The 27,774-nt window shown below is 50.8% G+C and overlaps 1 protein-coding gene across 2 annotated transcripts in view; it reads left to right on the top strand.

Moving 5' to 3' along the window:
- Positions 1-27,774, top strand: part of LTBP2 (latent transforming growth factor beta binding protein 2) — a 74,940-nt gene that overhangs the window by 17,899 nt on the left and 29,267 nt on the right. For both annotated transcript variants that reach the window (XM_065839955.2, XM_065839954.2), the window contains exons 4-8: positions 16,656-16,837; positions 18,101-18,271; positions 19,845-20,045; positions 20,741-21,009; positions 22,573-22,675. In XM_065839955.2, coding sequence (XP_065696027.1) covers positions 16,656-16,837; positions 18,101-18,271; positions 19,845-20,045; positions 20,741-21,009; positions 22,573-22,675 — 926 coding nt within the window. The remainder of the gene's footprint in view (positions 1-16,655; positions 16,838-18,100; positions 18,272-19,844; positions 20,046-20,740; positions 21,010-22,572; positions 22,676-27,774) is intronic.

The following is a 27,774-nucleotide window of genomic DNA, read 5'->3' as shown; positions in this document are numbered from 1 at the left end:
AGTGGAATCTTACAGACCTCTAAGCCTCATCTTGCTTTGCCAAGACAGGAAATCAATCCTCACATGAGTGTATTTGCTCTCTCCTTTAGTTTATTTGTGTGCATATTGACTTTATTTGTGTTTGTTTGTGTGGAGGTAACAATCAGAAGCTCTGAAGTCATGCACTAGAACAATTCTCTGTTAGATGCTATATATCCATGCAACAAAACCCATGAATCCTCCCCAGAGACCTGCTTGCTAAGCAGAGATGGGTTTGATTTTGATTTCAGTGTGTTCTGAATCAAGTTTTCAGAGAGAGCAGTCTCCTAGGTTATTCAGGAACTGCCTAGACCAAAATATTCCCCACTTGCCTGAGTGGTGGGACTGCTTTAAAATTATTTCTTATCCTCAGCTAGTTGGCCTTACTACTTATGATGACTGCCACTTTACTGTGTCTACCTTGACTTCAGTAAAGCCTTTGACACAGTCTCCCACAGCATCCTCACAGCTAAGTTGAGAAGGTGTGGTCTAGACAATAGAGTAGTGAGGTGGGTTGCAAACTGGCTTAAAGAGAGAAGCCAGAGAGTGGTGGTCAATGGTGCGGAGTCCAGTTGGAGGCCAGTATCTAGTGGAGTGCCTCAGGGGTCAGTACTGGGGCCAATATTATTCAATATATTCATTAACAATTTGGACGAGGGAATTGAGTGTACTATCAGCAAGTTTTCTGATGACACTAAGCTGGGAGGAGTGGCTGACACGCCAGAAGGCTGTGCTGCCATCCAGCGGGACCTGGACAGGCTGGAGAGTTGGGCAGGGAAAAATTTAATGAAATATAACAAGAGAAAGTGTAGAGTCTTGCATGTGGGCAGGAACAACCCCAGGTTCCAGTATAGGTTGGGAAATTACATATTAGAGAGCAGTGTAGGGGACCTGGGGGTCCTGGTGGACAAAAGGATGACCATGAGCCAGCACTGTGCCCTTGTGGCCAAACAGGTCAATGGGATCCTGGGGTGTATTACAAGGGGGGTGGTTAGTAGATCGAGAGAGGTCCTCCTTCACCTCTACTCCACCCTGGTGAGACCCCATCTAGAATATTGTGTCCAGTTCTGGGCCCCTCAGTTCAAGAAGGACAGGGAACTGCTGAAGAAAGTCCAGCGTAGAGCAACAAAGATGATTAAGGGAGTGGAGCATCTCCCTTATGAGGAAAGGCTGAGGGACCTGGGTCTCTTGAGTTTGGAGGAGATTGAGGGGTGACCTTATTAATGTTTATAAATATATAAAGGGTGAGTGCCACGAAGATGGAGCCAGGCTCTTTTCGGTGGCAAACAATGATAGGACAAGGGGTAATGGGATCAAACTGGAACACGAGAGGTTCCACTTAAATTTGAGAAAAAACTTCTTCTCAGTGAGGGTGACAGAACACTGGAACAGGCTGTCCGGGGGCGTTGTGGAGTCTCCTTCCCTGGAGACATTCAAAACCCGCCTGGACATGTTCCTGTGCGACCTCATCTAGGTGTTCCTGCTCCAGCAGGGGGATTGGACTAGATGATCTTTTGAGGTCCCTTCCAATCCCAAACATACTGTGATACTGTAATACTGTGAGAGTAGCCTGCTCTGGAGGTAGCAACTCTTTGGGAGTCTGGAGGAACATATAAAGACTTGGTGAAAAGCATGATGAGGCAGCTGCCTGTTTTCATGGTACTGTTTCTGACAGATGTGCTCAAATTCTCCAGAGTTCACACCTGGAAGCAGAAGCAGCGATGCCTTCCTGGCTTCCCTGCCAGGAAAGCCCAGGAAACACGACTGTGACAGCAGGAGATAAGTTACTGTCAGGCTTCTGTCCCCAGCCTTGGTGAGAAATAGCAGCTCTTTGACCATCAGGGTTGTACCAATCATATGCAACTGGTTGTACTGGTTGGTTTGTGTTTGCACCTGGCAGATGTGAAGGTTAGCAAATGGATCTGTGGGCATTGCCAGTGCAGCTGTCATGGACCCATTTCCAGACATGCTGGCAGTCCTGGGAAGAAGGGGACGTGGACATCAGCCTGAGCATTATGCTAAGCACAGGTGTCAGTTCTGCCGTGTTGCACGTAGCCATCAGCGCCTCTGTTTGGAGGGGTGACAGGGAAGAATCACTGCATCCTTGTCTTGCCCATACGGTGCACATTACCTCTTCTTCCTGGGACTAAAGAAGACAACACACCCAGCCTCATCTGAGCTCAGCACTTGCCCAGGGGAAGACATGGCTAGGAGAAGGGCAGCTCTGGGTTTACTTTGCTGACACCAGAGCTGGTGATGCTCAAGCTTTCATTCCCTTAAAATATAGGCTGAGCAATGAGTACCACTTCCCAAGCCCCTTCAGCAGGCCATGGCTCAGCAGAGGCTTAGAACCAGGCATCTGCGGGAGCCTGTGGGACTTGTTAGCTGCTGCAGAAGCTGGGAGGCCCCAGCACTGTGCTGCTTGGAACAGGGAGTGCTCTGGAGAGCAAAATCCTGGAGATGTTAGAGGCCCTCCCAGCATGGACTAGCTGCAAATCCTCCCTCTCCTTGATCTCAGTCTGAATCTCTGCCCAGAGAAGCAAAGCCCTGATGGATGATTGTGCGGGTGGAGCTGCGCCTCAGCTCAGAAGCTGAGCTAAATGGAAACAGCTTTGTTTTCCTAAGGCTGGAGTATCAGCAGAATTCCTGTTTATTTAGAAGGGAGTGGAAAGGGCTTGTGCCCCTGTCCATTGCTGTTGGGATGGATGGCCAGCTGCCTCTGACTCTGGGAAGCGTGTGAGGAGGGTCCTACTGCTGCCACCTGAGAAGGTCCCTCCTGTGGGAGTGCTGGGCATTAATCTGTAACCAGCATCTACACAAGGGAGCTGTGCTGCCCAGATAGGATGTGTGTGCTGGCCAAGGGCCACTGGGCAAGCAAAGCATCCTTCCTCTTCACAGAAGAGATGACTGGAACCTGCAAAGCATTTTCCCAGCAACCTGGACAAGGGAAAAGGACATAGCTGTGGTGTAAGGTGCTGAGACACTGTGCAGACAGCTTAATGCACCACAGCTCTTGAGGGCAGGGAGCCTCCTCTCAGAGAGCTCTGTTTAGGCAAGTCAGTTGCTGGGAGTTGCCTGGTGTTCTCAGGATGGAAAAGGAAGAAGGCTGAGTTGCGACATGCCCATCCCACAGACTCCTGATCTCAGAGCCTCCTCTCCAGCACCCTGAAGGAGACATCTCTTCCTTCCTGACAAGAGGAAGGGCTATATGCAGCCTTTGAGGAATTGTGGCAAGTGCTCCTGGCCTGGGGATAGCGGGAACTTGATGTTGGTAGGGAGGCTCTGCCAAAAATCTCTATTCTCTCTTCTGTGAATGAAGGATGAGAACAGCAGGGACCAAGCAAAAGGCAGAATCTTGAGTGTGTGGCAGAGGTTGCTGGACGGGGAAAGTGTGTTTCCCCCCTTTTGAAAATTGGCTGAAACCAGCTCTTATTCTGGTGGCAGTCAAATGTCTAGCATGGTCCTTTGCAGAGGATAATGGAGCCCACATGTGGACATAAAGCTCTCCACCCTGGGGGTGGCCACTGGAAACATAACATTGAGAACTGTGACTTGACAAAATCAGCTTGATTACCTTGTTGTCATTGAGGACTAGCAGATAAAATGAAAGTTCATTGAAAGATCACTTGCTGTTTAAAGATGCTGCTCCAAACAGAGACAGATTTGTCTTAACTGTTAAAGCAGAATCTGGAGCCTCCTGTCTTGCCAGCTTTGAACTTTCCACGTGTATGAGAAAAAGTGGAGCTTTCTTACTGCCTTACTTGGGTTGCTGCTGAGTGTCCAGGATTATTTGTCCACAATACATATAGTACTAGGAGGAGGTCTATACTAGCCACATAGCTGCTGAACTTACCTCTCGTTCTTCTGCTCACTTATTACTGTCACTCACTTTACATTTATGAGGGTTACAATTTATTAATACCCAAACAGCAAATAAAAGCTGACCCAGGCTGAGAAGCCCCCCTGTGTAAGTGCATTCTCATGGCAGGTTTCCTACTTTGTTTGCGATGGGACAAACCTAGGAGATCCACAGCATGTGGCATTGAATTCCTGGAGTAAAACACGAGTGCCAGCCTTGCCTTCTGCCACTGTGGCATCTTCATGATCGTTACTTGAATTGCATATTTTTCCACTGCAGCTAAACCCTAATTGCAGCTTTCTAAGGTGCTTTGCTTGGACAATACAGTTTTCACGAGATGGCTAAGCATTTACATTCCTTGATCCAGAGCCAACTTTGAGTACATACCTAAGACCTTGTTAAGAAATTGAAACTAAGAAGCCGGTGCCAGTCTGTGTGAGAATATGTGAAAAGAGATTCCACTCAGGACAATGAGGTCTCCATAAGGTCCAGATCTCGGCCCCTCTGCTGCTTTGGCATATCTGAAAGTCTTTGGCAAGCTGGCTGGGAAACCTAAAGGAAAAGCTCAAGCTACCCAAGAGGAGCATAAATGTCATTTTTCTTATATAAAAATAATTGTATTTTTTAATTACATGATATACCTTCTCTAGCCTGGCACCAGATACAGTTGCTCTATTTTCTAGTGTTTTAAAGCTGTCAGCACCATTCTGGTTAATGTGTTATATGTATTTACTTTCTAGGGGGTTGCATGTGCTTCAGAGCAGCAGGAGGGTAGCTGACTTTTCAGGCTCCTTTTAAACTCCAAATATGGTCTTCACATTAGGCCTGGTTTGTCCGTACCTCCTTGGGAGCCATTCCTGTAGTTTAATTCACCCTCTTGGTTTTGGGAGAAGATGTTCAAATGCACTATTTTTTTTCTAACTTAAAGAAAAATGCTGCTGCTGTCATCTTAGTCTGAGACTACAAGCAAGAGAGCAGAGTGCTGAGCAAATGCATTGTACACATGGTAGGTGAGGTAGTACAGAAAATCCAGTTTATAGCCTATTTTATATACTATACATATATCATTTGGGACATTTATGACAACACAATTTATATAGCAGTTGTATAAAAAAGAAAGATGTTAGAAGAGTGCTAAGGCCACACGATCAAACGCTGGAGAGTTTTTCCCTAATGCCTGAATTAGGATTGCCATCCTGCTTGCTTTCAGCTCCGTTGTGCATATGGATTACATTGCAGTTTCTCATACCTGACCATATGCTGCCTTATTTGGTTTAAGCTGGTACTTAAGCAAAATCAAAGCTGTTCTCTTTGGTTTCAAGTGTTTTCCATAAATCACCAAGTGTTAGCAGGACACAAGGGATGAACTGAAGCTGATTTGGTACAAGGAGCAGTTGAAATGGAGATGCAGAAGTCTCCATATAAATACAATTGTTCTCCTCTCCTTTCTTCAGAAGCATCCTGAGAAATGCTGCCCTGAGTGCCTGGTGCTGAAAGGCTTTGGTACTCTGCTCTCTGCACCACCTTATTTTTGTCTCAGTTGCATGGAGGCTCTTGTCAGGGTCATGCAGAAACTAAACATACAGGCAGGAATTAAGAAGAGATTCAGGCTGGAAAAATATTATCTGTTACAGTTGAAGGAAAAAAATCCTCCATGGGAGGAAGAAATCTGGACGAAGGGGAGGCTGAGATTTTGCAGAGTAGGGGTGAACAACAAATTAAGCAGCAGAGAGTAACGCGGTGCGGCTGCATACGAGGGGCTGGTGGTGCTCAGGACTTTGGAGGCAAAAGACCCAAGTTGAAAGAGTTTTTTTCCCATGCACCCTGGGGTCCTGCACTGAGTCAAGGTATTCTTTATTGCCAGAAAAGATCTTGACAAATTGGAAGAAATTCTGAGAACTACAAAAGCGAGGAGGAAGCTGAGAGGAATGGTTAACAGACCTACATCTGCAAAACTGAGCCAAACACTGGCTTTGGAGGATGGGGAGCATACTCGGAGGCTGAGGCTATCTGGAACGGGCAGACAGGGTGTATTAGGTTGCCTGTAGCCTTGACAGGGTGGCCATGCTAATTTTCCAGCTACAAGGCTTTCTATAACAGCAAAGTTATGAACTCTTCCAGGGGTGTAATGACAGGTTGATAATGACACTGGAGCTCTGCCTTCTGCATCGCTTGGTAGCTGTGCTGCCAAGGAGCTGGAGCCCAGGCACTGCCAAGGCAGGCACAGTCTTTCTGCCTTCTCCAGATCTCTTCCTGATGGGGGTGTCATGAACCCAGCTCCTTCCTGCCAGTCCTCAGTGTGGATGCTGAAGACCTCATGAGAGAGGTGTGAGAGCAGATTCATGGTCACGGTACCCCTGGAAGCACCAGCTTTTCCACCAGGCATCATGCATACATGGCCAGGAGCACTCCTGGTCCCCAGGCAGGCTCTAGTCTTCTGGCTACTGAGCACTTGGAGGGATGGAGCCACTGCAGAATAATGCAGAATAAAAACCACAAGGATGCTCGTTCCTCAATCCCGAACAGGGCTGAGACTTTGAGAGTGGACAGCAAAGTGTCACATCCCAACAAAAAACTCTTAAGGCTTGAGTGATGCAGGTGAGGGAATCCCATGTGTGACTGGGGGCAGAGAGATGTGAGGAGACCTAATAGATCCAGTGGGCAGGCACCCTGCTGGATGTTCAACCATTATTTTAGCTTAAAATATGTTTTAGACCCAGAGTGTTCCCAGGGTGAGTCGGATACTTCCCAGCACCTCCTGCTGTTGATGACAGCCTTCCCTCCTCCAGATGAGAGGACTATACACATCTCCTCTCCACCTTGTTGCTCTCATGCCCTCTGTGCGTGTGTGTGTGTGCAGCCGCAAGGTCTTCGTCCTGGTCACATGCCTGTGATGAGAGAGGCTTTGCCTGCCCTCTCCATGTCCTGTGCAAAGCGGGAGGCAGGTAGCTGGCTTCCCCCTCTAACCAGGGTATGTGTGGGCGCTAGGATGAATAGGGTAAAGTGTTTTTTCAGGACTTTGAAGCTGACAGCCTGGTGGAGGGGGTGAGTTTTGCTAGTCAGTGAAATGGAAATGAAACCAAAGAGTGCTTGTTTTCTACCGGCTATAGCGGGGAGACTAGTGACCTCCCCACGGCCAGGGCTCAGCTTTTTTCTGGCTGATGCCTCTGCAGCAGGTTTCATTAGATGTGTGCCAGGTCCTCAGCTTGCAGTTGTGTCTTGTGGAGACAGAGGGCCCTTTGGGCTGGAGATCTCGATGTGCTTGTGGGCACAAGAGCATGTCAATATGTTGTCCTGTCCTCTTGCATGCCTCTGCTCTAAAATACAGGTCCTTCCCCTTGCCAGGGAGGACCCTGCTGCTCATTGTACTGGAGGACACAGGCAGGAGGAGAGGGGCAGTGGGGTCTTTGCTGTGGCTGGTGGCTGAACGCTCTGTGGGATGTTTATGCTGCATAGCATCTCACACATGGTTTTGTAATGGTGCAAAAGTTGCAGCTGGGGGTTGATGTCTGTGGTCAGATGGTGGCACTGATGGGCACCTTCATGTGATGGCAGCTGTTAGGACACTTCTGGATGGGTCTCTTCCTCACCAAGCCATGAGAGCAGCTGTGCAACTGTGTTTGGCAGCAGCAGTGCCATGCCTGTTGATCATGCTGCTGGACACGCGGCCCTGCATGCAGGCAGAGGAGCCAGCTGAAGCAGCTTTCTCACTGCTTCAGCCCGAAGGAGTGTGTGGCTGAGCTGAGAACAAGGAGGGCTGCACAGCCACCCATCTCGCCTGCCACTCGCTGCACACACTGCAGGCCAGCCGGGGCAGTTCTGCCAGAGGGGCGGTAGCTCTCCTGGCCTCCCTCTCCCTCTAAATCCCTGTTTTAGTCTATAGAGTGTGCGAGGTTTGGCCCAGATGTGGCATTTGTAATTGAGGAGCCTGGCCTAGTTCCTCTGCTGGCTCCACTTGAAGCTCAGAGTGGTTACAGGCTGCATTTTGATTTTTCTGGGAGGCATTGGCCTGCATTTCAGGTCCAGAGACAGGCAGATTATGAACGGCTCTTCATTGTGCTTGGCATTTGGAAGTCATGGTTCTGGCCATTTTATGGGTCAGCACCAAGGTCTGATGGACCCAACCAAGGGTGCAATCTGCTACTCCTGCTGACAGCCCCATGCCGTGCCCTTGCGCAGGGCCCGTTTCTGCAGCCTCGGTGGGCCACGCAGGTGCTGTTCTCATGCCTGGAGAGCGGGACTGCTGCCAGGGAGTCAGTTGCTCCCTCACTAATACATGAGAGCAAAGAAGAGCACTCGCAGAGTGGCAGGTGGCATGTGTGGCACATGTAGCAAGGAAAGGGCATTTAATGTCAGCAGAGGGCTGTGCAGAGACGTGCGAGCAGCCACTTTGGTTAAGGAGCAAATTAGACCCCCAGAGACTGGTAAAAAAGAACCTGTTAGCTGTCTGTGTGCTTAGAGAGGCTCATTTATGTGGTGTCTGGCAACTTCTGAGCAGACAAAAATAGAGTTCACAGCCCATTGCCTTCTCCCTCTTTGTTCTCATGCACTACACGTTGGGCTGGGAGCCAGCTCGGTTGGTCCTACAGCACTGGCATTACTTTGGGGGCCAGAGGAAGGAAAACACCAGGGTGGTGGTGGTCGGGGAAGGAGCTGGGTGGTATGGAGCAGACACCTGGAGACTTTATGGTGCCACGGACTTGCACATCTGTTGCTGTGGTGAGAGATCCAGAGAAATCTCGGCCAGCCACTGGTGCAAATGTCAGTCAGAGCAGGGAGCTGGAGTTACTACTGCAAGGTGGCACAGGAGAGAGCCCAAAATGAGAGCCACATGGGCTCTGTGGCAGCCTCTGGCTACCCGTGGTGAGAGACAGTGATGACACCTGGGTGCTGGACTGAGGTGGCTCCTGGGCATACGCCAGCGCCACTGAGTGTGCATGTGGGGCACAGAACCTGGTCCTTGATCCTACCTGTGCAGCACTGCTTTGCAGTGGTCCTTGTGCCCAAGGCAAAGGGTGTTGTGAGAGGCATCTCTGCCCACAGGAGTTCTCAAGGTCTTACAGGAGAGGGATGATGTGGATGACTCCTGTCCTACTTGCCTGATGACCTGACTATGTGTCAGCTGTGCCTGTGGCGTGATGAGGGGCAGGTGAACATATGAAGGCAGCATATCTGGCAGCTGAGATCTGCTGGTGCTAAGCAATAGAGTTACCACTCGCCTCAATGTGCCCATGACAGTCCAGGTGCCTGTGTCTGACTGTGAATCAAGCAGGAAGGCACCTAGATGGTCAGTCCTGTGGCTTTCATGGTACACAGGTCCTGCTTGGCATAGCCAGAAAGGTATCCTGTCTGGGAGAGGCTGGTGGCTGCTTCTTCTGGGCAGGAGAACTTCACTTGCTTTCCACCAAACCCTGGGGAGCAGGGGGCTTAGGACTTTGATGTCTCCCTCACTTTCACGGGGGGTTCCAGGGCTGAAGGCAGCAGCAGGAGGGACAGCAGGAAGCCTGAAGTAGGCAGGTTTCAGAGCTATCTCTGTTGCCTGTGGGCATAACAAACTGAGCCAAGATTTATGGACATAACGTGGGTGGGCTTGAAGTCAGGTGCCTTGTATGGTGTGATTTCCCCCCTCCTCCCTGAGTACTAACAGAGCTGTCTTCCTTGTCAGCGTGTTTGTGAGCTAATTGATGATAAACTTGAGTGCTCTCTAAGCAGTGCCTCTCTTGTGCTCTGGGGCCCGCAGGCAGAGCCATGAATCCCGTCTGCCTGCTGAGGAACCTGTTTGGAGTCCAAGAAAGGGGAAGTTTCTGGTCTGCGGTCAATTTGCTGCTTTCCAAGCCTGGCTGATTCTCTCTCTCCCTGTAGACACAGACACTGGTGTTGAGGCTGCCCATTCTTCTGCGATGCTTTAGTGGAAAATCAGCAACTGCTGAGCATTACAAAGGGGGAAGTGAATCATTGATTTTGGTCCCCATGGCCCCAAGTGGAGAGGGCGTCTAGCCAAAGGGACAGGCAGACAGACAAGATAGACACCGAGTATATTGTTCAGTGTTAAAAACCAGGGGAGAACCCGCCTGTTGTTCTGGCAGGTTATCAGGGGCTGAGCAAGACTCAGCCCCCGTCCTGGCTGAGCCCTCTCAGCCTGGAGCTGTATGTGCAGGCTGTGGGCTGGAGAAGCTGGGGTGGACATACTGCTGCTGCAGCAGGTTCCCTCCACGGGACGCTGTTCCCAGCCCCGTGGGCAGCACGCTGCCTCACCGGATGGCTGCAGGCAGCAGTCCCATCCCAGGCAGCAGACTGGTTGTAGTTGAAGAGATGGAACTTGTTAAGCTCGGACGCCGGGATGGGGGTTCCTGGTCTCTGGGAAGATGGTTTCTTCTCTGAGGGTCTCATCTTCAGTTTTGCTTTGGCCAGTGCCATCCCACTCTGTTGTTGCCCTCCTGGCAATTACTTCTTAGGTCTCTGTGGTCTCTGTCATCCTCTCCTTGATGCTCAGCAGGGTGCAGATTTGTTTCAGCTATTAGAATAATTTTCCAATCCTCATCTGGCCAGCCCTTCCTTTGCCTGGGGATAGCACCCCTCCCTGCTGACCACACTGTCCAGGATCACTCTCTCCACAGTGCCTTGGGCTATCCACCCTGCTGTGGTCAGTCAGACTTTGGCTGGGGACAGGGTGAGGCAGACTGGAGGAAAAATCAGTAATACTCCTGTGGCACTTGACTCTGCGTTTCTTTTACACAAACAGAGAAACACCGTTTCCCGGCTCACCAGCCATCTGGCCAAAGTCAACAGTTGGATGAAGAGCAGCTGATAGAAGCTAAATCTAGGAAAGACTAAGGTGTTGCTGCTGGGGGCAGGGAAGTGCTTTGAAGAGTATGCCACCTTTGCCTCCAGCCCCCAGGAGGATACCTGGCTTTAGGTCACTGCGAGAAGCCACAGCTGTACACCCGCCTGGATTCCCTGTGGCTTTTGCTTAACCAAAGAACCATAATCATTGAAAGTGGCCTGAGATTTGAAAAATTCTTTCTATATACAGTGGGTTAGAAAACAGTGTTATTTTCTGGACCCTATGGTCTCAGTGATTTAGACTTGATTATTGTGATTCTGTGTACCTCATCTTGAAATTGCAGGTTTTTTTAAAAAAAAGTGTTGATTCAGAAAACAGGGGTCCTCATGTTCGTTGGCACGGTTGCTGGGACCTCGCCAGATCCGTCTTCTGCTCACTGTCGTCAGCGGGGTGAGAGATAGCACTCGCCTCCTCTGGGCAGGGAACGGGCATCTTGAGGGATCATCTGGGACTGGGCAGGAGTCTCATCGTATCTAGGGAATACAACATTTTTGCACCATCTCTAGCCTGCTGTCTCTAAGGCAAATATAGAGCAGAGCATAACTGGTAACAAAACCTGTTTAAAATGAAATGTTTTTACACAGGCAGTAGGTGTGCAGTTCCCTTGCTGGGTATCATAGAGGCATCACTTGAGTCCTGCAGGGATGAGTAGCACTAGAATGTAAGGGACCGGGTCTCCCTTGGTTCTCCTGACTTCTGGCATGTGCCCTTGAGGGCTTGTGGGGAGTCTAGGTCCTTGACTTGCACCTCAGAAGAGGGCAGCTACAAGTGCTTGTTGGGTAGTTTTGAACTGTTGCAGGTGTGGGTCAGTCTGTCTGCACAGCTTCTTCCCATCCCGAACCTCTTTTAGTTTTGGTTAGCACCTAATGCCTACAGGATTGAAACTTGCTGATGGCTACGGTCATCAGCCTGGTAGAGATCAGCAGGAACATACATATCCATGCCCCTGGAAGAAGAACACTGCTCCCTCTACCTTGCCTTCCTGACCCATGTTTCCCCTGGGCCACTGCTGCTGTTAGCTGGACCCTGTGGAGCTGAGTGCCCCAGGACATCTCAGGAGAGGTGTCCGAGGAGTCTGCATGCTGCTTCTGCCCTGCAGGCTGTGCCTGACATGGAGAAAGCTGTCAGCAGCTCTGAGAGATGAAGAGCAGGGAAACCAGCTGCTTGGCAGGCGGTCGCCTGTGGAGGAAGAGACCACTGCCTCTTTGCAGAGATCTGTGCTGGCCACGTGCCTGGCTGGGAGAGTGGAAGTGAGTAATACCACACGGAGGGAGGCTGGAACGCTGAATGAATGTGAAGCCTTGGGACTTTAAATATCCCTGAATGTACTACTTGAGGTCTCAACCTCCTCTGCCTCTTCCAGTGCCTCTTCCCTGAGCAGGTGAAGGCACGGAAAGTGGTAGCACAAGCTGCCTACTCTGCTGATCTGGAACTGCCGCATCTGTTTTCCATCCTCGCTCTTACCCTTAGGGCAGCCATACCAGGGAAAGAACTTACAGCAATACAGATCCCTGGGAAGTGAACAAACTCCCATCACATATATTAAGATGCACCAGATGGTTAGGGGTTGCTAATGCCTTCTGGCCAGGTCTGTGCTGATGTGGTGAGCTCAGGTCTGTTTTGTCAGACCCTTCAAGCAAGCCAGTCCCTGTCTGCCCAGCATGGACTGACTCTGAAGGTTTGGAAAGGATAAGCTGTTTCGTATTCTCTAACCATGAGCCAGTCACTTGACATGACTTGGGAATGAATTTGGACTGACAAAATGGCAAAGACACCCTTTGCCATTGGTCTCTGTGGCCTGGGATAGGATGGTGTTACTCAACTCAGTCTACAAATCCCAGAGCTCATCTGCCTAGAATAGAACCAAATAAACAAATTAATTCAAAGCAAATCTGCCTCCTCGTGCTGCGACACACACTGGAATGCTTTGCCAACAGGATCCCAGTAGGATGGCTTTTCCTCAAGTGTTGCAAGCCATAGAGTAATGTTCCTGTTTTTCCTTTGTGAAGCTGGCACTGCCCTTCACAGTAAGCATGTATATTCCACTTTTCTTGGTAATGATGATTTTATTTAAAGCCCTTCATATGTTTGCTTTGTTTTGTTTTTTGGGTTTTTGTTGTTGTTGGTGGTGGTGGTTTTGGTGTTGTTTTTTTGTTTGTTTGTTTGTTTGGTTTGGTTTGGTTTTGGTTTTGGTTTTCCAAAATCTGATGATCCTGGGAATAACAGGAGTTGTCTGTAAAGCCAAGAGGTGGAATTCCTTCAGGCAGTCAATGGGTAGCACGCAGCCAAGCCTTGTACTTGCACATAGAATGCTCTCTTCCTCAAGAATAGATATTACATGAGTATTTCCAGGCACAAGAGCTGATATTTCACTGTCTTATGCCACCAGTTATCTTCACCCAGCAACTCTTCAAAACTCAGTGCTGAAGTTGCCCTCAAGTGAGCAGCACTAGGACAGTGAGCATTGCTAGGATGGGGAACTCTCACCTCTTTACCTTGCAGTGCTTCCATCTATGCAGCAAAAGACCTTGCAACCCCAGCAACGTTCACACAGAATCGCACACAGAATGGTTGGAGTTGGAAGGGACCTCTGGAGATCATCTAGTCCAACCCACCTGCTAAAGCAAGTGCACCCATAGGACTATGCTTGAGGTCTCTCACCAGACATCAGAGAACAAATGAGCCTGGGCTTCCAGAGCTTGGTAGATCTCACCTGGCCTCCCTAGAGTTCCATACGGCTTTGGCACTAACAAAACCAGCAATAGCACAACAGGTAACAAACCAGTAGGTAACAGGCACCAGAAGTTCGTTTGCTGGCAGCAGAGCTGGAATAGTAGCTCAGAAATGACTGGTTAGGTCACACCTGGCCCCCATGGCCATCAGGGGTAGGTGGTACTCTGCAGAATCTCAGGAGAGCTTCTGAAAGAGGCTGGTAGGGAGTGAGATAGCACCGAAATCAAGTTCATTTCTCTGCAATTACTCTTGTTAGCCTTGCTTGTTATTGAAAAACAAGCACTGTTTGCTGTCCTTATCTCAGTTTAGATCTCAATTTTAACATGACAGCAAATATTTTTAACAGCAGATAATAATTTTGTTATCTGTCTGTGCTCTTTGGTCAATCCCACTTGCTCTTTCCCTGTCCTTGAACGACCTGTAGCCAGACTCTACTCCAAACAGCCTGCGAACCTGCAAAGCCAGGTGTCTTCCCCGCAGCACGGGTTGCCTGTGCTGCTTTCTCCTCAGGACTCCTGTCCATGTCTCCCTAGAGCTCCATAGCAGCTCAGCCACTTCAGTCTCAAGGTTTTCCTGTGTTAGAAACAGGTTATGAGTATCTGGACCAGGGACTTCTGTCTCTGGGATAAAACTGTTCTTGGACTCCTACAGCTCAAGGCCAGAAACAATCAATAGATCAACAGATAATCTAAAATAGCCTCTGGGACAGCACAGATTATGCATTTTTATTTAATTATCTTTGTATTGTTCCAGTGATATCTCATCTCCCACCAGCACACTTTCCGCTCCTGAAGTGATAGTATCAGAAGTTGGAGAATCCACTAGTGGGGTGTTTTTTGCTGAAGGAAAACAGCTATACTGCTGTTTCTAGTACAGAATCACTTGGCTTGGATTTGCAAATGGTGTTGTTTCATGGTTTGCCTTTCTCGGTTAGATTACAAGGCTATTTACACCTGGTGTTTTGTTCCTGTGGAGAAACCTGTACCCTGTAATCAGAGCACCTTTTCATCTCTCCTTGCTAAACTGAAGAGATTGAATACTTAGGTTTCTTACTGAAAGGCATTTTTACCAGCCCTCAAATTATTTTTACCATGTTTTTTCCCTTATCCTCTCAATTTTTTCAACATCCCTTAGAAGATGTGACATATTTCACATTAGAGCTAGATGTTGTATTTTAGCATATATACACCCTGCTGTGATGAGGATATGTAGGGAGGCAAAAATACCTCCCCGTTCCTGCAGTCTTTCACTGCTCTGGTGTCAGGGCATTGAACTGACAGTTCATATTTAATTGCTTGTCATTACCCACCAAATCTTTTCAAAATTGCTGTTTGCCAGGATCGTCTCCTTCTATCTGCAGCTGCTGCCTGCATTCCTTCTTCCTAGTAGTGTAATTCTGCATTTGGCTCTGTTAAAATTCCATATTGCTTGGATGGATTTGCCCTCCGCAGTGATCCAAAACGCTCTGTGCGATTGCTCTGTTCTCATCACAATACACCACATTGAAATTTTTGTGTCAGCAGCACACATTATCAATGTCGATCGTATGCTTATTTAGAAATAAAAATATTTATTTTCAGATGAAATCCTTGAATCGTGCCAGGCCTCGTACTGATCACCCTGGAAGCCATCTAATTCCCTCCCCAGCGACAACTGCTCCTTGTGTTCTGTCACACAGCCAGTTTGTTATTTATTTCACATGTGCCTGATTGACATTGTACTGCCCTGTTTGTTTTTTTATCGAAATAGCATGGGCTCTCAGCATGTTGGTGTGTGTGTATGTAATTCAAGTGAATGATGAAACCGAACTTCTTTGACAAGAGTGGTTCTCCATAAACCCCACTGACTTGACCTTACTTCTGTATTCCTTTCCTTTAGTTCCCAATTAATTGACCTGTGCATCATCTTTTCAGGCTTGCTGGCTGACGGTTACCTTGTGTATTGCGCTTGACCTGTTTGAATACCAGCACAGCATTAGCTCCCTTTCCATGTCCTCAAATCTTACCATTATTGTAAGCTATCCAAGCCAGGGACGTCAGAGCTGCTGCCAGCCAGCTCTCGTTGTATCATCCAATCATGTTGGGTTTAGAAACACCTCCCCTGTGCTGACTGTGATAGGAAAAATGGTGACAACCATAAAGTGGGATGGACCTCTCTGAGCACTTCAGTGGGACGGAGCTAGTTTGCCCCAGCCTTTTGGTCAGAGATGGAGGTGTTGAACAGGGTATGCAGATGACCTATCAGTGCTCAGGTTGGGTTGCAGAGCAATCCAAGGCACAGACTTCCAAAGAAACTGAAAGAGCATATGGGCAGCCAACCTATTTTGGGCCTGGTGTACTAAAGCCTTTTTCCTTGTAGGTGGTGTAGGCAAGAGTGAGGGACACATTTGCTGGTAAGCACACAGCAGCCTCTTGAAGGCTTAGTGCTGCCAGTCAGTAAAGGGGAATGGGTGTGAGTGCAATAGAGCAAGATGTGCTGTTCTGTCAGTTTAATGCAAAGAGCTCTGCCTAGTGGTCTACGTGGCTTTACCACAGAATGAAAGAATTGTGACCTTGTGAGCTGGATGGCTTCTCCATGTTTAGTCCCCAGAAAACACCGAAAGTCATAAATGCAATTACTGCAGAGAGTTGTAACTGCACTTACAGGAGTGGGTTCTTGGTCATTTTCTCTTGTTTGTGACTCTTGTGGGGCAAGTTTTGTTTATTTGCTTGGCCTGGTTTCTCTTATGACTCACTGTTTTTTCAGTGCTCATTTGGGGCTGTGAAGGTGGGTCCTGAGAAAGCTCCCACCATAAGAACTGATTTGGAGCTGTTTGTGTTTTCTGGGGAAGGGATGTGGTTGAACAAGGAGCAGCCCTTGAACGTGATGGGCAGGCAGAGGTGCTGCAAGGCAGATGGGGCACCCCTGTGGTGGGGCAGCCTGATGTGACAGTCCAGGGAGAGTATCTTGGTGAGCATTGTGCTCTGCCAGGCTCAGGGTGTGGGGCACAGTCCCTAGAGTGAAATGGTGCCATCGTGATGACTGAAGGCAGGTGGGGAGTGGGACCCTGCCCAGGTAGGCAGAGCTCTGTGTCCAGGTGGTGGCTCAGGCAGCTCAGCATTGAAGGTTTGAAGTTTGCTGCAGGGCATTCTGGTGGACAGGCACTGCAGGTCAGCACAGTTATTTGGGACAAGTGTTGGTTCATTTTTTTCTTTTCCACAGGATGCAGAGCAGAATTGGCTCTCCTGTCTCCCCCCAGCACACAGCGCCATCACGGACTGTCCGGCGCTACCCAGCCAGCAATGGCCAACTCACCTCTAATGCACTCCCCAACGGGAATGGACATGAGCCGAGCAGCTCTGGGCCACATGCTTTTTCCCAGAAGCACACCTTGTCTGCAAGGGGTAAGGCTTCCAGGGCTTTCATTCTTTTTGTGGCCTGGGGAGGGCCCAAGAAACCCTGGACTCTCAGGACTGTGTCGCTGGGTGGGATGGAAAGGGAAGGCCAGCATGGGCATTGCAGGGGGTTGGCAGAGAATGAGACCCTACCAGAGAAGGACAGATCAGGGGAGCAAAATGCTGACGGCAGGGGAGAGTAGCCAGGGGGATGTGACAGATGCCCCTCAGAGGTGTTGAATATCACCCCAGCATGGTGCCTTGAAGGGGGATTCCCTGTCTGCAGGAACAGTGTCTCCTGGCTTCCTCCTCAATCTGAGCAGCCCTCAAAGTCAGATTGTGCAACCAACATCTAGTTCTTCCCTTTGGCTGCCCCCTTGCTGCCTTCTGACATGAGCAGGGATCAGGCCAGGCTGCTGAGACGTGCAGTTGATGAATCAGAGCCTCAGCAGCTCCCCAGCTAGCACAGATGCAAATTGTCTTCTGCACCTTGGCTCCCCCTTAAGCCATGGTTCCCCAAGGAGGCACCCCATAGCATCTCAGCTCTTGAGTAGGGCTGTGAGCCTGTCTGAAGCTGTAATCTGAAAGTGGTGATTGAAATGGGGTGAGTTGGGGGTGAGCACACCAAGGGAGGCACCACAGAAACAACTATCTCACTGAGCAGGGATGGAGGACTGTGGTGTGGACCCAGCTGGTTCATGGTTACACAATAGTTCTGCCCGTTGTCCATTTTGTCCAAGCCCCCAAGAGCTCTGAATGCCATTTCCCATATCTAATGTGAGGATGGTGAGGGATGAGGAGGGGACAGCAGGTAACTGCAGGAGGTTAGGGGACTCTTACAGGGAGACATTGGTTTTCTCAAGCCCTGATGCTCTCTTTCATGGACACCAGTGTGACTGCTCATGTGGAAAGCCTTCCAGTGGTTTAAGGACAGCCTGTCTCCTGGCTACTGACATGGCTTGAGAAGGAATATTGTCTAAAGCAGAACTCTTTACACTGGAATTAATGCATGTGTATCCCTTCACAAAGAGTTATGCCACTGAGCTGGGCAGGCAGAGCATGCTGCTGGCCACTTCTCATGTGCTGACAAACCCTTACTGATGCTGGAGCAGAGGACAGGCTGGAATGAGCCACAGGCAAGGAGAGACATGGCCGCAGGGAGGGACACAGATACCTCCTTGCTTGGGAATGCTTTGAAGCTTGAGCTGCAAATTACCAATGGCCCGGCCTGGAGGTGCTGTATCCGCTTAGCACTGTCCTTTTCTTTCATAGGGGCCAACCTGACAGAGAAGATTAGGAAGATAAAAATCGTCTTCACACCCACCATCTGCAAACAGACATGCCGGAGCGGGCGCTGCTACAACAGCTGCGAGAAAGGAGACACCACCACTCTCTATAGCCAAGGCGGGCACGACCACGATCCCAAGTCTGGCTTCCGCATCTGTGAGCACCCCCAGGCCCCTGGCCTATCTTATTGCCTGCTCCCCCACTCTCCTCCTTTTGCCTTTCCTGCCTCTGAAGACTGAGGGCTTGGGCTGGTATGGGGATGGGAAGAGATGCCCTCTCCCAGTGCCTAGGAAGAGGTCTCCTGGGGTCTTTGGGGCTTGGTCTGTCTTCGGGGAAGGAAGACAGACCTTGCCTCATTACTCTCTTTCCTGGGCAAGCAACTTCTTTTTCCATCCCCCCCAGGTATGGGGAATGCATGTGTTTGATTCAGGCGTGCCGCCAAGCCTCACCACCCCCTCCTCCTCAGAGCCAGCTCACTGCTTTTGTTGGCATCCAGTCTCAGGGCTGACTTTCATCACCTAATTTCCTCCTGTTCTCTCCTTTCACTCATGTGGCAGCCAGGAGAGCTGGCTGCAGGTTGCGAGCTGTTCTGATAAACAGGGCTGCTGAAACCTCTGCTCGCCTTTCAGAGCTGCTGGGATTGCTCATCAGGTCACTGGGATACCAAGCTGTGGGTTGGGCACACCCTCTTGGAGCCAGTTGGTGGGAGTAGCCTGCAGGACCCTGGTGGGACTTGTCCTCTGAAAGCCTCTGTGACTCTCAAGTTCTTCTAAAACTGAGAGAATTCACAGTCTGGCTGTTGTGAACACCAGCTGATGCAGATTTGATGGGACTTTCTGCCTAGATTCAAGCCAAAGATATGTCTCCTCACCCCAAAACTGGTTGCTGGGCTTGAGCAAATGAGCTTGGAGCAGGGTGGAAGCTCATCCCCCTGGATAAACCTAACAAACCATCTTGGGATGTGCAGCCGCGGCATCTCATCTCACACTGAAATGAGTCAGGATGATCTGTCAGGAAATCCCGTGCCTTGTCTGACAGTCACTCACACTGAGAGATGCTCTGGATTGCACCAAGCATCTGATGAGGCTAGAAGAGACGTGACTTCAGTTTCATCTGTGGATGCTTTTTCTGAACCTGTGCAGACAAATTGCTCACAGTTCTTGTGTCCCATTTCATGCGTCTCCCATTTGAGCTGCTGACAGGGCCAGGGCTAGCTAGCAGACAGGCTCTGAGGACATGGCTCTCTGCCCATTCTCTCCTTCTGGCTCTTCCATCCCCACTGAGCTCCCTTCTAGGCTGGGAGTAAAAACCCTACCAAGTGGGGAGGAGGTGGTGCAGACAAGAAGGAATTGTGCTGACTCAGTCATGTGTGGCTGTCGTAGCTCCTGCCCCACTCCAAGGGATCCTACTGTGCCAGCACCACCACCTTGGCTCTCGGGGACTGCCTCGCTGGGCATGGCTGAGGCCTCAGAACCCATGAGAGGACCTATCACCTTCAACCCTGGGAGGACCCCAGCTCCTCCACCTGCTGTTTGCTGGATAGTGATGCACAGCAGGAACCCTGCGCTGCCTCCAGGCTGCAGATGCTGACCCCAGTGCTGGGTCTGCTCCTCAGGCATCACAGGGCTAGTGGTGGCCCAGTCCCAGCTGCTTGGCCTCCCACCAGCCGCCCTGGGCTAGAGGCAGTGGCTCAGTTTCTCTGCTAAGCAGACTTCTCTTTGCCTTGCAGACTTCTGCCAGATCCCCTGCCTGAACGGAGGGCGCTGCGTAGGCCGGGATGAGTGCTGGTGCCCCTCCAACTCCACGGGGAAATTTTGCCACCTGCCAGCTCCCTCTCTGGAAAAGAAGCAAGGAGGGAGATCCCCCAAGACCCAGATTGATGGCTCCATGAAGCACTCCACCTACACCCTGCCCTTGTCCAACCAGCTGGGTGAGCCGGGCTGAGGGCTCCAGACCCCATGTTCTTCTGCCTACCAGGGCACCTACCATAGAGAGGAGCCCTTCGACCAACGCCTTGCTCTCACAAAGCCATACTCTGGCCCTGCTGGGGACCAAAAGGCAACTGAGGTGGTGGGGGCAGAAATTGAGAAGCGTGGGGGAAATGCTATAGGGAGCAAGGGGTGGATGTGGCTAGCACTGGCACAGGTGAGAGAAGTGGGTGTTGAGTCAGAAGATCCTCTGAACTCCTAAACTCTGTGTTGGAACATGGTTAAAAAAGTCATCCTTGCCAACATTTCCCATGCTGGTTGGCTCCTGACCAGTGTGGGGTTCCTCTGCCAGAAGTCCTGTTCTCCCTCATACTTCTGAGTCCTCCTACTTGGGTGCTCCTCAGATCTTCATTAACAGGCCCAAAGAGGCCACTAGGTCCTTATGCTTTTCAGACCAGGTTGTTAGAAAAGTGGTTCCCTTAGTTTCTGAAGGGCTCAGGTTGCTGTGGAGGTTTTTGGTAGGTTTGTCCTGTTTTCAGGCCAGAGAAGTATTTTCACTTAGATGCAGTCTTTCTCTGCATTTCCTGGTGGGTTCAGTCTACCTCTCCTCCCTTGTGAACTGATTGCTGACAAGATGCTCTTTGGGTGCCAAATTGTTGCCAGATTGTCACAACTGTATTATAATCTCATATTCCAGGTTCCCTAAACCCTTCCCTGGTGAACGTCCACATCAACCACCCTCCAGAAGCCACTGTGCAGATTCATCAAGTGGCCAGGGTGCGGGGTGACGCAGAGGTGTCAGAGGAGAACAGCGTGGAGGCAGCGCTGGTACCTCAGCTGGCCACCATGCCCTGGTACACCTATGCCCACAGGAACAGCAACAGCATTGCTGCCGAGGGTGGCCAGCAGCAGCAGAGAGCCCCGGGGCTGCTGGGGAGGTGCTTTCGGGAGGCTCTCCATGGGCAGGTAAGAGGTCACCCATCAAGCATTGGAGTGTGTGTGTGGAGATGTGCTCCTTGTTTGGGCTACAGGTGCATTGGCTTATGGGGCAGGGAGGGTGAACTTTCATTGCATGAAGCTCTTCAGCATCACTGTGGGCATCATCCAGGTGCTGTGGACATGGACAGTAATATGTTAGTACCTGGGAAGAAAATGCCTTGTTTTGGGCCAACAGGGAGACCTTGCTGCTTTGCCCTGACCAGGCTGTGCCCTGGGGCAGCACAGCCCAGACTTGATGGCTTTCACACACAGTCTCATTTAAAAAGGGTGCCTATTTATAGCAACATTTACAGCCACGCTCTGTGATTACTGTAGGAAACGTATAAAACATAGGAAAATTCCTTTCTCTCTCAGACGATAAATGAAAGTCTGATTTCCATGGAACGGTGCCTTCCTGGGCAGCTCAGTCAGGGCTTGGGAAGCAAATGCACGTGAGGGGCTTTCCACCCTTGTCCCGCAGTCATCGTAATTGCTTATTTTGTCTTTCCCCATATGTTTCTCTTGCGTCACTGGAAAAGCATTGGAGGTTTTTGGCACCCACAGGAACACCTGTGTGCTCCCCTGGAGCAGCTCATGCTCAGCGAGATCCGTGGCTGGGCAGCCTGGGACTCAGCCCCCTCCCAATTGCTCCCCAGCCCTTTCTGGGGGGCTGCTCCCAATTCCCATCCCATCCTTCAGTCATTCCCATCCAAGCCGTTCAAAGTGGGATGTGATCTCAACTGTTCCCTAGCACAAAAAATAGATGAGATCAGGCCCTGGGGCTGGAAAAGCCCTGTTCCTTCGTGGGAGTCGGTGGCTCTCTGCCCCTGGGAACAGATGGTGATGCATGGAGATACTCGTGGATGCCCAGAGAGGCAGTGGGAGATTCTCTGTGGGGGGTGAGTGGGGCAATGGGAGGTGCCCTTGCTGTGCTCACACCTCACCCAAGCGGGTGCATGCTCGCCTCTCCCCGCTCAGCTGCAGCCCAGCCGATCGGTATGTGAGCGCTGGGCAGGCGGCCACGCAGGCCTGGCTGTGGGCCAGCTCTGGCCTGTGGGCCATGGCGGCTCCACTCTGATGGGGAAGCCTGTAATGCAGAGGGCCTTGCCGGGGGGGCAGCGATCGGAGTGGAAGAGAGAGATTCATTAAGCAAAGGAAAGTGCCTGACTGCAAGCTCCCCGCCAGGCTGGAGTGGTACACCCATTTCACTGGCTAATCAACCAGGCACAGGGCTGATCCAAGGGCTTTGCCTCATGATATCATATCTGGTTCATCTCCTGCTCCGTTCGATGTCCCCTTTCCCTCCGAGGGGTGCAGCTGAGTCAGACTTGTGTTCTTCTGCCTGTACAACTCTTTACTGTCTTAAACTGCATCCTGGGTCCTGCGGTGTCCTGATGGGGAGTTGTGCCAGGAGGGCTGTGCCAGCCTCTGCCCCCAAACTGTTGTCTCCCATGCTGGCCCTGCCACTGCCGCCCCAGCCAGCTGCAGTGGGTGGTCGCATGTCCCCTCCCTGTCCTGCAGAAGCCTGATGCTCTGTTTCTCTTTCCACAGTGCACCAACCCCCTGCCAGGGCTGACGAAGCTGGAGGACTGCTGTGGCAGCGTGGGACTCTTCTGGGGTGCCGACTGGTGCCTGGCCTGTCCCCCACGGCCAGGTGAGTGCTGCTGCTGCCAGGACAGTGTGAGGTACAGCCTGAGGCACAGCCCACACCCTCAGCAGGCATACATGGTCAGGCTGCCTTGCACAGCCAAGAAGGCATGGAGCAGAGTCACGAGTCCCCTGCCATTTGGCTCTCCTTTGCCCAAGGCCTTTGGGGACAGACGACATGTCCAGGGCGGCATGCAGGACCATGCCTGCTCCACTGCCGCCACAAGGAGTGATCTGGTTTGGGCGCTGGCCCCAGACTCAGCACTTTATCCTCAAACCTGCAAAAGCCTGGTGCAGCTGGTGGTTCCTGCCATGCCAGGCCCACTGGGAGGGAGAAATAGGAAAAGAGTGTCCATGGTTTTAGAAGGTGCAGTCCTAGATCAGTGCAGGAGGCTGCAGACTTGGCCCTATAGAGTTACGGGCTTGCTCTGGGCCCAACACGGGCTTGGCAGGGGCTCTGGAAATAACACTACATCAAACATTTGGCAGGAGTGCACGTGGGGTCCGTTCCAGGGGCATGGGCTTCCAGCCCTGTTTCTGCTGCGTGCAGAAGATGGACAAGCCGATCCAGCGGGAGATGGGGATACCTCAGCTGCTTTGCTCAGGGTGCTCTGTGACGAGCACGGCCCGTTGCGCCACAGCCACCATCTCACGTTGAGGTGGAGAGGCTGTGCTGAAGGACTCGGGGCTGGAGGGAGGGAGCCCCACCAGCAGCCAGCTGACCAGGTCAACTGCAGAGCAAGGTGCTCATGTCCCATGCAGCACGGGCAGCGAGCTGCTCACCTCTCCCCTACCTGCACCCTTTTATCACTACCTGGCTGCTCGTTCATATGCCTTCACTGGATTTAAGGACTAAAGTGAACAGACCCCATGGTTCAGAAAACTTTGACTCCTGAGAAGAATGGAGGTGTCCAAGGCAGCAGGTTTATTGCAAGCAAGTGTGGTGTTGATGCCTTCTAGCTCTGCCCGGAGGCTTTCCTGCTCACTCACACACACACTCCCAAGAGCTGTTTGCATGTTGTTGTTCTCCCGTGATTCGATTCCTCCTCAGCCAGGGGTAGGGCTGGCTGGAGCAAAATTCCTCAGAATTACAGACGAGGTTGTCAGCATCCTGAAACCCAGCGCAGATCTGGGGAGCTCTGATTGCTGTCATCTTCTTGCTCTGCATGGCTCTGCTGTGGCCCCAGGCTGTGCTGCTGCTTGATTGCCCTTGTTCCTGTGCCAGCTCCAAGGGACCCTTGGGCACATGCAGTATGTGGGTGACTGTAGGATCTCCAGGTTCAGGATAAACAAAGGAATGACCCACATAGGCCTAAGCCACCTCCTCTTTGTCCCAAACCTCATCCCTAGTCACACTTTCTCCTCCCCATCTCACAGCAGTCCCCCTGTTACTTGCCCTATCCCTGTGTGATTCCCCCCATTAGGAAGCAGGGTGGCTGCTTAACATTTCAGTTAGGCTGCACATGATTGCAAAATCTCTGTACCTCCTTTCTCTTTCTCCATGCCCGAATGCTATGTATCACTCAGCGGCCAGAGCTGCAGCAGTGATTGCTCTGCTGGACTTAGACCTTCAGGCTTCCAAATGTGTCTCTGATCGCAGGCTTCCAAGACATGAAAATGGGCATGAAATAACCCAATGTGCTCCTTGCAGTCAGCCAGCCAGCAGAGCAAATGCACTTAAGAAATGCCTCCCAGATGCCAGCAAGTCCCCCTGTCACAGCTCAGCACAAGCCTTGTGTCCTAACAGCACCTGAAACTCGAGGGATATTGTCACTGCTGGTCTTCTTTGAGTGGGCAAATGCTTGTCTGACTTTTTTTCAGATTAATTCCATGGAGATATGAAAAATGTATCCCCCCAGGTCTTCCGTCTTCCTGTGCCACAAGAAAATCACATTCTCAGTCCCTCTGGCTTTGGGTGATAAAGTTCCCCCTTGGAGACCAAATGGCTCTTCTTGATTTTATCAGGAGTTCAGGCTACTTGAAGGGGCTGTTTTCATCTTCTTTAATTGTGAGCCAGTATCTTCCTTCTTTGGGTACCTCTGATTGACTGCCCTGTAACCAGCCCCACATGCAGGGGACCGCACAGTGCCAGCGAATAGAGCTGGAAGGCAGACGCTCAGTGGAGGTAGCCTGAGGGAGCCCGGCTGTTGTGAAGTGAGAAGCCCAGGTGGTTGGCATGCATTTCTCTGGTGCGCTGTCTTCTCAGACAGGAGATCTCACCCCAGAGTGGAGCCCGGGAAACAGTCCTTTCTCCATGATCTTACTACTCAAACAGAGCCACTGAGTACCATGACCTCTCATTGCCCTGTGCCTCCTCTGCCAGGGCTCCCAGGTCCATGCCTGTCCTGTGGGAAGGCATCACTCCACATCATTCCTGTCTGTAGGCCACATCCCACACTTACATGCTTTCTGTCTCCTGCTCTCGCTGGCCTGTGTTTTGCTCACTTAAAGTCACTGAGCTGTAGTTCAGTGACCTGGTGTCTCGTGCACAGAGATAACATGTCCAGTGGATGTTTCCAGCTTTCTTCTTGGCACTGTGGTCTTTGGAGAGAACTTCTCCTTGCACTCGTGTGTCCCAGGGAGGCATGGACCGAAGCAGACTTGACAGCACTGGGAATTTGATTCCAGCAACCAGAGACAGAAATGGCAGAAGCTAGTTCAGTGTAAACACTTACAAATGTACAGAAGTGCAGCCAGGCAAAAGCTAGACAAATGGAGAACTTGTTTGGATTGACTGTCTGCCCGAGACACTGATTGTTAGTAGAGTCTGGATACATCCAGATGTCTCCATCGACTGCAGCTTTCATGTTTGGTATGTGTTTGTGTGCAGAAAGACATCAGAGAAGAAGAATCGGAGGCAGACGTCTGTCCGAGTGAACCTGCCATGACCAATGCTCACTATTTTTTTATGTTTTGCCCAGCATCAGGAAAGCCAAGGCACTTGAATGCTTTGTCTGCATCCTAAGGAGACTATGTTAAAAGCTGAGTTCAGAATTAAAGGAGAGGTGTGGCTGACCTGGCCAGGAGTCCCTGTAGCAGGTGTTACATTAGTCTCAGAGGTTTTCTTAGGCTCTGCTCAGGCTTTTGGCTGCCTGGTTTGATGCTGGAAGTGTGTATGTTGTTAGGCCCCTTCAGAGAAATAGGCACAGACATGGGTATTCAAGCAGGCTATAGTACAAGTCTCTGGGAATTTGCTGTTGCTTATGTAAGTAAGAACTGAAGATGGCGTCCCCAGGATATGTCAGTGACAGCCCTGGGAGAAAGGGGAGAGCCAAGACCCTGCTCTGTGAGCTGTTGGGGCAAAGGCTGTCACCCAACCTGTGAAAGAAAGAGATGAGCCAGAGGCGGGGCCCTGGAGGGTGGCAGGACACCTGCATGCTGTCATGCAGCTGCAGTCCTTCAGCTCCAGCTGGAGATGGCTGGATGAAATGTGCTGCGCTGCCAGATAGGATAAATCAGATGGAGACATCCAATGACTCCCCTGGGTCTTTAGTACCTGGAGGAGGTGCTGGAACAGACATTGAAAGGCTTGAACAGAGAGATAGGACACAAGAGCTGGAAGGTAAAACTTGGAGAAGACTGACAGTGAAAAGGGAATCGGAGACTGAGGAAGAGGCTGATGTAGAGACATTTGGACATGGCTGGGAGGAAGCTGAAGGATTGGCAGGGTATTCGAGCTGTACTGGTGAAGAAGCTGCACCAAAGCGATGTCCTGCCCCACAGCAAGCTTGGGATGTTTGTGGCTAGTAGCAGGTAAACTGCTGGGCAGAGCGACTCTTGCTTACCCACCAGACCACATACTATACAGTGGTCTGTGGAGAAGGACATGCTGGATCAAGGTCAAGAGATGGTCCTCCATGGAAACTTTAACCAAACTGAGACCCAAGCTGCAGGTCAACACAGTCCCCAGGGAGCGTGCAGATTGGACACCGGTTTCCCTGAAGCCTTGATCCTCCTCAGGCATGTGGGGATAAAGGAAACTGAAGGCAGAGTGAGGCTATGTACCCAGATGGGGTCACAGCCCTCCTCTTCCACTTCTTCCCTGTCCCTGAGACCACACAGCTCTGCAACCAGCAGCACTCCAGGAGAAGCACATCCCAGTGATAGGCACCCTCTCCTCTACTATGCAGAAGCTACAAGTCTAACCTTTCTGAAGGGGTGTGAGGGATTTTCTGGCTGCAGCAGTAAACCTGCATCTTCCAGGTCCTGGTTTTTCACTGCCTGCCATCCCTCATTTCAGGCTGCAGTCAGCCTGAGCACCTGGGCTGCTTTCTCTCCTCCTGCCTGTGGGTTTTAACTGCATTAAGAGACAAGTCTTTGAAGGCTATTGTTTTTTTTATTCCTACTTCCCGTGTTTTTTCAAGTTTTTTGTCCTAGAGAAAAGTCTGAATTTCACTGGAAAGTTGGATCTTGTAATGTCTGGTTTGGCATCTACAGCACTCCCCAAACAGACCTCCCACCGTGAGAGGGGTGGGAGCTCACCCATGGAGCCGTCATCACCAGAAATGCTGAGCAGCTCTGCAAGCCACATGCTCCCCTGCACTGTGCCCGAAGGCATTGAAACAGCCACAGGAAAACCCTTGAAAATCATCCCCCCGATCCCCACCCTGGGTCTGCTCTTGTAGTGATCAGATGAGGGAGAACACAAGGAAAAAGAACCCTGAAAATATGGGAAGGAGGCTATGGATGAGGCTGCTTCTACCACTGCTACCCAATTTGCCACAGGGAACCTGTCTGAGACAGTGAAGAAGGACTGGAGGTAAAGAAGCTGAAACCTCTGCAAGATTGCAGCAGTAGCACAAAGAGCAATATCTGGGGAAGCTCAGCATTTTCAGGACTGCTTTGTTCTGCAGAGCGCTTGTTTTGCCCAACATTCATGTGCAGCATCGTGGTCTCAGCACACAGCAGCACAGTGTTGCAGAAGTGGGTGTTTTTTTAGTTATGGAGGTATCTTGTCCCAGCTGGAAGCCACTGTTGGAGTAGGATGAGGTTCTCTCTGTTGAAATGACCCCCAAAGCCAACAGTAACTACCAGAATATTTTTTCCTTCAAGCATCTTTTTCACCTTGAAGATCTTTATTGACCATGAGTAGAGCAGAGGGCTTAG

Source organism: Patagioenas fasciata, chromosome 5, assembly GCF_037038585.1.
Source record: "Patagioenas fasciata isolate bPatFas1 chromosome 5, bPatFas1.hap1, whole genome shotgun sequence".
NCBI lineage: Eukaryota > Metazoa > Chordata > Aves > Columbiformes > Columbidae > Patagioenas > Patagioenas fasciata.
The sequence above is the reverse complement of the archived record's forward strand: the minus strand, read 5'-3'. Positions and strand labels throughout refer to the sequence as shown.